The sequence below is a fragment of the Cygnus olor genome, chromosome 17 (genome assembly GCF_009769625.2).
Source record: "Cygnus olor isolate bCygOlo1 chromosome 17, bCygOlo1.pri.v2, whole genome shotgun sequence".
NCBI classification, from domain to species: domain Eukaryota; kingdom Metazoa; phylum Chordata; class Aves; order Anseriformes; family Anatidae; genus Cygnus; species Cygnus olor.
Genome location: NC_049185.1, coordinates 13,525,834 through 13,537,222, shown reverse-complemented (window position 1 = coordinate 13,537,222; position 11,389 = coordinate 13,525,834). Strand labels below are relative to the sequence as shown.

The window sequence follows — 11,389 nt, the reverse complement described above, 5'->3', positions numbered from 1 at the left end:
TATGTTTGTTATGGTGCACTAATATATTAAACAGTTTAATCTGATCAAACAGGTAAGCAAATGTGTTGCGCTCCATCTCTGTTCAGTTGTGCAGTCACTGTTTGATGAAAAGCAGCCACTCACAATGGGAATCCCCTCAGCAATTATACACCAAAATATTTATCATTTATCATCCTATCTCCCTCGTTAACAGGATTTGTCCCTGCTACCCTGCTGAACAGCCAGGTACACCTGCCTGCGACACGCACTGCACAGGCTCGGGTGGGGGCTGAGCCAACTGTGTGTGAAATTAGACCGATGGAAAATAGGCAAGGTTACACAACGGTGCACAGAAGAGAGAAAAGGCTCGATTTTTTATTTTGATCTCCTTTCTCTCCACACGTATGGCGGTGTGGTGAACACAGATAAATGTGGAGGAACGGACTGGAGGGCACACGGCTGCTTGCTGGCGAGTCCTGCGGGTTTCTGAGAGGCTTTGAGCGGCCGAGAGAGGGGGGGAAGCTGTGAGGGGAGCCACTCCCGGGGCAGGGCGCTGAGGGAGCCGGGCGTTGAAGGGGCTGGAGCGGGGCTGAGGGGAGCGGGGCAGGGCCGAGGGGAGCGGCCCTCGGGGCGGGGCGAGGCACTGAGGGGAGCCGCCGGACCGCGCCGGGAGCGGGTTGAGGCGTGCTGGGCGCCCCGGAGGCGGGGTGCCGGGGGCGTCTCCCGAGCCCTCGGGGCGGCACCCAAGGGTGCCGGGGGCGGACCCGGAGGTGGAGGGGGGGGGAGCCCGGGGAGGGTGTATTGTTCCCCGCGCGGTGCATGCCGGGCCCGCCTCAGCCCCCAACATGGCGTCGCGCTGTCACCTGTGTCTGTGAGGAGGGAGCGGGACGCGGCGGTTTGCGGGCGGCTCCCGGCGGCTCCCGGACGCCCCCCGGCCCGCTGGCGGCACCTCGCCGCGCTTCGCTGCTGCCTCCCCCGCCGCCGCCGCTGCTGTTCGCCGCCCTCCGGCTGCCCGGTGCCCCGGCCGCTGGGCGTCCCGCTGCCCCCGCCCTGCCCCCGTCATGGGGGGGTAGCGGCAGCCGCCTCGCCTCAGCCCTGCCGAGCCCCCCCGCCGGCCGCGCCATGGGGTCCCCGGCGGCCGCCTCAGCGGCGGCGGCGGCGGCCAGCGACTCGGCGCAGTGGCTGTCGGTGAAGGAGGAGACCATCTTCCTGCACGACGGGCTGATCCGCGTCACCGACCTGGCCGAGCTGCCCAGCGAGATCATCGGGGTGGCCGAGCCCGGTGACACCGAGCTGGAGGTGAGGGGGGGGAGGCCGAGAAGAACGGGAGGGAACGGGCAGGGGGCGCCGAGGATGAGGAGGAGGAGGAGGGTGATGATGGTGGTGAGGGGGGAGAGCGCCCAGGGAGGGCTCTGGAGCCGCCTGGCACCGGGGCAGAGTTTTTTTTGCCTGGTTCCTCTGGTGGAGAGGAGCTGGCGAAGATGGAGGGTGAAGCATCGCCCGGCTGTGAATGCCGGGTTAGGCAGTAAGAGCCATGCTCGTGTCTTTCTGAGGTGGCCTTCGGCTCCGTTGTTTACAGCTCTGTGTCTTTTTGCTGTGAGGTGGTTGGTAATCAGGCAGTTTTACAGGCGGGTGCTTGGGATACTGGGGTGTTTGGGGGTTAGGCTGCCAGAGATTGCCACTAAAGACCCAGGAGGGCGGCTGGGATTTTCCTTCCAGCTTTTTGCTTTCTCAGAACCGCTGGCGGCAGATTATACGGCCGTTTTATCTGAGGAGGACGGCGAAGGGCTGAATGTCACAGCTTGTAGGTTGCTTCTGTTTCGCAGGCTGCATTTTTTTCGCTGCGTGCCTCCCTTCTCTGCTTTCACCCCGCCCTCCTCTCCAGCAGGGTGGCTTGCAATGACACAGGGTCTTTGTCAGAGGAGCTGCGTGCTGGAGCCAGGGGATGGTTCAGCGGCAGCTTTATCTGTGGCCTCTGCTTGGTCGCGGGCATTTAGGCCTCAAAACCCTTCACGAGGCTTTGGCTGCCGACACGGGGGTGTTGCGGAGAAGAAGCCCTGTGCCAGGCCAGGTGCAGGGGCTGGCAGCTCTGACAGCCTCCTTGTTCAGATCGTGACGTGTGGCCTCGACGGCGTTTGTGAGAACTTCCAACTGCCTTATCGAAGGGAAGATATTTCTTGCTGAGAGCGCGTTTTCTTTTCTGCGCGGTGTGGCAGCGGGGACTGGGATGGGAGCGCTAGCTGCTCCCGTGAAATGGATGTTGGCGAGCGTCACATGAGCGGGACGGGACGGGATTTTAAGGTGGATGACATCCCTGTGCACAAACGGGAAACGATTCTCCCTTGTGATCAGAGTCCCCTCTGGCATTCAGCGCAGCTCCTATTCAAGAATGTATTTCGATTCCATTCCATTACAGCATCGAGTCTGATGAATGTGTGAGGAAAACAGCGTTGTTAGGGCTAGATGGTAATAAAGGAGGATACCCGTTAAAAACAAACAAAAACACCTTAGCTTTTAAGATCTTACAGTCTATACCAGGAATATGTTCCAGCGTGAAACTTGACAAACACTTGAGCACTGAAGAATCTTTTGTTAGGGTTGGGAAGGGTCTGTGCCTCGGCCTTTATGACACTTTTATGATGAGTGTTTCAGCAGTCCAGTGTCGTTGATTAACAGAATCCTTTCTGTTCCATTTTTTTTCCTGTTACACATGCTTGCAGCATAAAACTTTAAAATAAATAAACATTACTTTTTGCTACAGTTCTCATTTTGATCTATGGTCTTAAAAATATTGAAGCATTTTCTCTCCTTTCACTGAAAAAATAGATGGCTACAAGTGACTTATTTTTCAAGGCTTGTTTGTAAAGTGGTTTATAGTTTTTGATGCTGGTTGGGGGCTGTTCTTAAAAAAAAAAAAAAAGACTTGAAATTTCAAGTAATATAAGTTAATTTGCTCGTAACTTTTCTTTTTGTGTGTGTATCTTTTAGATGAAGGGTTACCTTGGTAAACTGGAATGGCTTTGAGGAGCCATTTTGTGGAAATAGGTGCATGCATCTTATTGAAGTGTGGTCATGTTATTGACTAATACAATGAGCAGCTCATTTGCACTGTTCATACTCATAGCTGCAATGTAATAAATATAATTGAAAACGGTCCAAATGGAAATCTCTTGGGATGTGTTATTGGACAAAGGTAGGAGATGCTGCAGCTGCTGTTTTGATCAGTAAACTTCTTTGATACACTTCTTGTGCTTTGTCAGTGGCAGTGAGAACCCTGATTGACTCTTCTATATGAAGTGGTTAATTAAAAATGGTTTACATTTAAATGGATACTCTTTGTTTTGTTTTGAAAGTATAATTCTGGTCTGTTTTGCTTAAATATCCCTTTAAAGAGCATATTGGTGAGTAATGTCAGTGTACTTGCACGTGCTTCCTTTGTCCTTCTGTTCAAAGTTTTTGTCTACTTATAAAATGAAAAGCAGGGAAAACGTGTTACAGTACTGGCATTATACCAAAAAGGGTTTATGAAAATTTAGACCCCTTTCAACTCCCAAATGATTTTTCTAATATCTATTTAGCTCAGTGTATGTATGTATTTTTATATATATATGCATATAAACACACACACACATAAAATTTTCCCATTAATAGTAGGTTCCAAAAGTGTTAGCATTCTTTCATGTGAAGGTAATTTGTTCTAGGGGTACCTTTTAATTCCAAGTGTCATTTGTTTTTTATTTTTAATTTTTATGTGCTGTAAATGACGTATACCAACTTTTCAGACTGACTGTCAGCATATTTGCAAAGATGTATTACCACAAAGAAAAAGGGTGCTTTTAAAAAAAAAAAAAAAAAAAAGTTGATTTGTTTTTAACTTTGATAGATTTCTGTAATGTTAGAAACCACTTCTGGTAAGGGTTTCCTGATCAGGCCCTCTTGCTAGGAAGAGACCTAGATTGGTTAGCGATACAAGCCTTTTGTACAGAGGAATGACTTTCAAAGTGCATAAGGTCTTCTGCTTCTTGGAGACAGCCATATGTGGCTGGCTAGCAGCTGAAGATATTGCCATGACATTTTGCCCAGTTTCTGCCTCAGATGTCGATGCCTGCGCAGGAGGGGCAGCTTAATGGAAGGTGAGCCGTTCTTTCATGTGCCACGGGGGAATCTGCACCGCTTCCAGAATCCTCCCAGTCAAATGTCTTTCGCAGAGCCAGTAACCCTTGGGACAGGGCCAGGAGGTATGTCTGAAGGTAGCAGTCCCTTAAAACACGTAGTTTAATCTGCCGTTGTGCAAGAGTCAATGTGCTGTGTCTTACGAGAATGCCAGCAATATAAATTGTTAATTGTATAAATGCTAACCCTTGGTAATGTAATAAGAAGGGCATTACTGAACAGTGGTTGTTCATAGAGGCTGTTACATAGCCTCCAGGTGATAAACTTGTTTCTAGACAGTTTCATTTGGCTGCCATACATTGCCGTTGTTATCCTGCCGTTTAAGGAGGACTTGTTTCTGCTCTTCCATTTGTGTCCAGTACTTCATTAGTTTTAAAAGTGCAGCATCAACAGTTTTTCAGCTTAATTAGCGATATGTTCAGTTATATTTTTCCTCAAGGTAGTAGGTGGGGGAAAGACAAATCTTTAATACCTAGGCACAGTATAAAGTAGAACATCCTTATGTGCCACTCCACCCCTGTAACTTGTAAGCTCTCTGTTTTATATAATAGCCTAACAGAAATAATAGTCATTTGGATATCTGGTTTTCCTTTGCTCTAACATGAGGTAGGGGCTGCATTTCCAGCAGCAGTAGCTGTCTGGATCCTGTATTCCTGTCCTCATTTAATATTTTGATTCATATCGATCTCCGTTATTGTAGGACAGAATATGAGGTGCCGCTGGGCGGTGGGCAGTTGTCTCTCTGTGCTGTTGATAGATTACTTTTCCACACCTACATTTAATTAAAAATAAGGTGGTGGTTTTTCTTCTTTTGCCCAGTAAGGTCTGGGCTAGCCACGTAGCGAGAAGTCCAGCACTATTTGAGCAGAACGTGCCAATCCTGTGACAACTCGTGTTTTTGGTCAAAATGATTTCGTCTTGGAGGTGTCTGCTACACTTGCAACTTTCACCCGCTTCCCTCGTGGATTAGCAGAAACGTTTTGTTGCTTTTCCCTGACTCCTGAAGGAGAGGGTAATTATCTAGGTCAGTGCTTCCCAAACCTTTCTGGTTGCGACCCTACTTCCATCTCCGAGCTTCACTTCTGTCAAGCTAAAAGTCTCTAATGCCAACATAAACAATTGGCTTTTTACGAGGTGGGTGACCCTTCTTGGGGTTACGGCCTCTCGCTGGGGAACCGCTGATCCAGGCGTGTCTGTCGGGCTGGTCGCGTTCCTGCTCCTGCCTTTGGCATCCCCTTCAAATGCTGCAATTCGCCTCAGATATCAAGGTTGTTTAATGAATTTGTACAGGTACAAAAAGATGGTCTGGCACAATATTGTGTGTGCAGTAAAAAGGTATGGGTTTTTCGTGCTTATTTCAGAGCAACCAATTAGGTTTCTAATGCTTTCACAAGGGAGAATAGTACATGCTTTTAGCTGAGTTGTTAAAAAGCTGTGCTGCTATATCCAGGCTTATGAATCGATAGAGGCCTTGAGCAAGGTGATACAGTTAAAATTCCTTGGAGCAGGAAAAAAAAAACAGAATGGTCTTGAAACTTCTGATTTTAAATGGGAAGTGCATCTCTGTGACATTGGAGTTCTCCATTGCAACACTAACTGCATAATGGAAGCATGTAGCAGCTCCTAAGAAACCGCACATTTTCAGTATATAAAACATCAGGATGAAAGTGTTTGCACATATATAAATATAAACACACAGTCATAACAAACAAGCCCTATAGAGGATTGAGAAAAATGATTTAAAAGAAATCAAGGCAGTGTTTTTCAGTAAGACAGCTTCCCACTGTGTGTCTCCAGAAATTGCTGTGAGCAGAAATGCTGTTACCTGGCAGAACAACAGAAAGTGGAGGACTAAAAGTATGTATACAATGTTGTTTATGGAAGCAGCTTACATTTTGATGTGTATTTCAATTTTCAGGCTATCTTAAAACTGTCGATTCTGGTATTTCTTTTATAGAACATTCTATAAATCTTAGAATTCAGTCCTCCCTATATGATTTTAGTTGTAGGGTCAAAAGAACCAAGTAAGCAAGCGGTGCTCCCTGTATGTTAATGCTGTGGTGCACAAGAAATGACCTTATAGCTGTAGCATTGTTTTGGAAGTATTGCACTTAACTCTTATGCCTCTGTAAACGATATCTTATGATTTTGGGGTTGTTTCTGCCTTTCTCTATGGTTTGTTCCCCCTTCTGTGAGATTAGGATAATGCGTATTTAATGCTCGGGGGATATTATGGATGTAAATGATATTGGTAAATGTGCCACCATTTTCAGAGAGTTGCTCTCTTTATGTGCAAAGTTCAGCCAATTTAATTACGTAGAGAAAGAACTAAATGCTGTTTTAGAGATATATTGCAAGTGAAAGCTCTTATAACTTGAGGAGAAAGTACACCTTTGTGAGCAGCGTCATTGTTCATCAATTCCGTATGTAAGAGAATTAACACTGAATGAAAGCAGCATATTCAGCATGAGACTGATTTGAAAAAAAGTGTTCACATCTGTCATTGGCCAGGCATTTTCTTCTTCCATTTCCATTCTACTTCTTTCCATTCTGCCTACCGCTCCACACCTGGTAACTGGGCTAAGCCAAAAATCTAGCTTAAAAAGAGGAAAATAAAAGAATCAAACAAAACAAAAACAGTAGGGGAGGGGGGCTGGTTGTGAAAGCACAGCGCTCCTGCCAGCACCAGGGACAGCAAGAGGGGACAGGAATTGTAGCTGGAGGAAAAAGCTGCCTTTTAGTGGCAGCTCACTTCTAAATTTACTTAATGTGGTCATAAAACCTCAAGCTAAAGCTCTTCGTGTAGATTAGCGTGTCTTAATTGTAGCGTGTCCCGTGCTCGCTGTCGGTAGAGCAGCTCTTCACCCTAACAGTTGTGGGTGCCGCTGGCTGCTTTCTGGAACAGCACCGACAAAAAAAATGTTTAATGGGAAGAAGTCTCTGGGTAAAGTCTTGTCCCGGGTGAAATGGGACAAAAATTGGATACAGCAGGACAGCTGACAGCCACCCCATAGCCGGTCATCTAGAATTAGATCTCTGTCTTGCTTCTCAATGTTGAAGATGTCAGTGAACAGACTGGTTGAACTTTTGGATCACTCATTTTCTTGTTAAAATATTTATTAAAATTGATTTTAAATATTGAATAAAGAAATAACATATAAGGACAAGATACTGTAAAAGTAGTGACAATGAAGTTTTTATTAACACAGTGTTTAACTACATGTGATTTCAGGCTATGAAGCCTGAGACTTTCAAAACCAAAACTTTTCAAAGGTAGTTTTGCTAACGAAGTAGGCTTAAAGTTGCAAAATGTGATGGTCACAGTCACAGGGTAGTCACTGTGTTTTCAAAGGGACTGAAGAATAGGATTCTTATTTGCAAAAACTATCAACATGATGTTTACCCTACTTACAAAATCAGATTTAGACAAAGATCCTCTTGAGAAATGTTTTATTTCTTCCCCTAATTCTGGTGCCTTGGTTATTGAATGTTTGTGAGGTAAGTGACGTTTTGAGTTGTTCTTTTTTTTCACCAGAAGCTATTCTATAAAACTTTCCATTTCTATTATAGTGCAGTTTCTTTTGTTTGCTTAATATTATTGATTGTTCCTATGGGAAATGTGAATTTGTCTTCTCTAAAAGCAGAAATTGAACTATTTTAACTCTACCAATGTACTTAAGGTAGACAGATCTTAAATTTATTTTCCTCAATTCTCTTTGTATTTGTCTTTCTTAAATGGCTACGGTATACTAACTGCTAAACAGCATCTTCACTTTTTTTGGGTTCTTATTTCCTTAGCACGTTAATGTGCATTATTTTTGTAGCTTGGCTATTTATCTTTTGAGTTTTCTTCTATCATTTGCCAATTCTGAATATAATCTGCCTGTTCGCATTTTATTTAGAGTTCTTCCTTTGCACATATGTATGGTTCTTTCCTTTATTTATGCCAGTGCGATGGTGTTACTGCTGAGCTGCTATTTCTGTTAGAGGCTGCCTTTTGAGATGTAGGTGCTTGGGTAACTTGTTTTATGGCAAAGTGAAGTGATTTGTTCCCTCCTTTCCAAGCTTTTAGATTCTGTTTAAGCCTGGTTACTCAGAAACGAGCGGTGCTGCGAGGTGACTGATTTACTGGTTCGGGTGACTGCTTGTGCTGTGCTGGTGTTTGGTTCTTCTGAGATCTCCCCAAGTGTTGCAAAGGTAAATGCAGAGCCAAGGTGCCCAAATAGCACTAATGGAAGGATGCTGGAAAGCAGTCCTAAATCAGAGCCCAAACTCAGATGTAAGTATTGAGGCACCCAAGAGGCAGGGAAAGGGACTTTTACCCCTTGTTGGATGAGTAATTGCTGTTCAGTAGAGTATCAGGGAGGACAGCTTGGGTAACAGCCGTGTGCATCCGCAGGGAAATGAATCTCTGCCTCTTTTAACAATGAGAATGTTCAGATCATCTCTGGGTAGGAAAAGAATAACCTAATTTGGGGGAGAAGGATTAGTTTTGCTGGAGGGGTGGGTAAAAGGGAGGTTTGGCAGAGTAGGCCGGGTTTCATAGCCAGAAGAAAACCTCTTTAGTGGTGCAGCCTGCGGCTAGAAGTGTTTAGAATGGCAGCCTCTGGGAGCCACGTCCTAGGGAGAGCTGCAGTGAATCAGCTGGGTAAAGGAAGGGACAGACCTCTCTGAATGAATCCTAGAAAATCTATTCTAAAATAATTTATAATATTTCCTTTCTTCATCTGTCTTTTGTAAACACTGGTAGTTGCATTGTCTGCTTTGGAATTTGTGAATATTTTTTTTTTCCACTTTACTTTAACCTGCTTTGACTTCAGATAGACTTCAAGATAACGAGCTTTGCCTGAAGATGTGAGAAACTAGTCAGTGTGCCGAGAAAACCTCAGTAAGGGCCATGGTTCCCTTGGGAAGCCTTCAGACTGTGCGAAGGGAAGCAGTATGGATGGCACAGAGCAGCTGAAGCTCTGTCGGTGTCAGGTCAGGAAGAGGGGTGTTTTGATAACCAGAAGTGGGATGGCTCCCTGGTGTGTACCTCTGAACCCTGAAAGTTCCCAAATTGTTGGTTGGAGCCAGTCACTGAAAATTTTAGTCTTGAAGCTCTTCTTGAGGATGTCTCTGAGGATTTACCTCTAGTCAATACAATGAAGACTCAGCTAAACCGTGGGACCTGAGAAATAAGAGAGTGGAACCCAGAGCGACCGCTTCTCGTAAGTGTGCCTTCAGCTGGACACTAGGAAGTGACAAAATTTCAGGGTTAATATCCCAAACGCATAACTTTCCGTAACAGTTTGGTTACAGTTTTATCGAAGAGAACCTATCAAATGTAACATTGGTAACTTAGAGGATACTAAAAAACGTTTCTGAGTTCCAGCTGGAACTCTCTCTTTGGTTGACTTTGCAGTTTGGCTGAAATAACTCAATTCTCACATGTCTGAGTGTTTGAATATTTAAACCCTCTGTTTATTATTACATGCTAGGCACAGATTTGGCTCAAAGTCCAAACGAGGTTGCGCAAAGTTCATGAATTAATACAGTGATATAGAGGGACTTAAAAAAAAAAAAAAAAAAAAAAAAGTCGTGCCCACCTAAATTATGCAATATTACCTGGCATGGATTGTGGGGTTTCACTACCTTACAGAAAGGGGACAAGACACGGGCGACCCCTTCCAATCCGTAGCTGTAGTGCTTGTTGTGATCTAAAGGGAAAGCCAGGCAGGCGCATCAGGACTTGTCTTTTGGGGTGTCTTTGTTATTAGTTCAGCTAAGGACCGTAGACTTCTTTTCTTCAGCATTTCACTCAAGTTGAAAACGTTGGTTCTTTCCTCCTCTGCCGCAGCTTGTTACTGCTTAGCTGAGGACCTGTCACATACTTAGTTCAGTTCAAGGAAGTCAAAAGCAAACCGTTTTAGAATGCAATTGCATCTATAATAGAAAACAATTAAGCTTATTTTTGTGACAATGGAACATACAAATTAACAGGAGGTAGTTATTTTAAATACATAATATATCATTTAGGGATTAGTATTCTTAATCTCTTTGAAGAAATTAATAAAAAGAGATTGAGTTTTCAGAAGCTCAATCCTAACGTCTATTCAAATGTAATTATTATGTGAATTGCACTTTAGAATTGCACTTTAAAGTGAACTTTTCATGACTCCAATTGGAAGTGTTTGGGCTGTACTGAAAAGCTGTTTAATTGACTTTAGCAAGGGTGTTTGTAGAAATGGCAGATGTGATTTGTCCTGAAGCATTTTATCAAGCTGTTCGAAATTGTAGAATTAGGCAAACATCTATTTCATATTCTGTATAACTGCTGCCTATAATAATAAAAACTGCATGAAGTTACCCATTGCACTTCTTCATCTATCACATTTTCCTTCCCATAGCGTGTAAACAGGGGGAGGGAAGGAAAGGCTCAGAGCGTGCAGATGGGCTGAGAAGTGTGTTTGGGGTGGCTGAGGGCAGCGAGGCCTGCAGGCAGGAGCCCTGTGGACGCTGGATCCAAAGTATCAGGAAATGTGGAGCTCGTTGCTCTCCTTGAGGTTGCCAGAGCTAAAGTGACTTTGCTGATCTCAACTGTTGTATTCTGTAAGGAGAATTTGTCTGTAAATCACCCAAAATTGTGAGTTCCCTCAAGTACCAGGCTGGGTACTAACCCATAAATATGTTTTTCTGTCACCGCTTGCTTATTTTCTGTTGCAGCTTTGTTTCCAATTCTGCTTAGAAGTGCCAAAAAGACCTCCTTTTTTTTCCTGTCTGAAATGATGATGAGGCTTTCGGGTTTTTTAAACTATGGCAGCAACTGGAAATATTTTGAAGAAGATAGCTGAGTGTAATATGATCAGATTGGGGAGGGAAAAAAACAGGGAAGGGAGAGCATGTAACTAGACTGTTAATTTGGTTTACAGAACAGATGGTGTTTTGGTTTGAAAAGCTCTAGAACTAGAACATACAGATTCCTATTACAAAATACCTTCACCTACTGTTTTTCATAGAGGGGTTCTAAACTTGCCACCACCGCTCAGTCCTTGAATTTCCTAGCAAAATTGTCTCAAAACCCTGTCACACTGGAGCTTTTAAGATATTTCATGTGTTTTTCTTTTAAAATCTGTATTATTGTTGTTCTAGCACCATGTTTGAAAGTTTAAAAACCTCAATCCCCGGCTTCAGCAGCAGTGCCGACTCAGCAATAACAGACTGCACACCACTCGCCTGTTCTTTGTCCTCCAATTTA

The 11,389-nt window shown here is 44.4% G+C and overlaps 1 protein-coding gene across 4 annotated transcripts in view; it reads left to right on the top strand.

Moving 5' to 3' along the window:
- The first annotated feature begins 814 nt into the window (after positions 1 to 814).
- HECTD4 (HECT domain E3 ubiquitin protein ligase 4) overlaps positions 815 to 11,389 on the top strand; it is a 72,194-nt gene continuing 61,619 nt past the window's right edge. For all 4 annotated transcript variants that reach the window (XM_040576842.1, XM_040576839.1, XM_040576840.1 and 1 more), the window contains exon 1: positions 815 to 1,278. In XM_040576842.1, the coding sequence (XP_040432776.1) occupies positions 1,102 to 1,278 (177 nt within the window). In that variant the 5' untranslated portion in view covers positions 815 to 1,101. The remainder of the gene's footprint in view (positions 1,279 to 11,389) is intronic.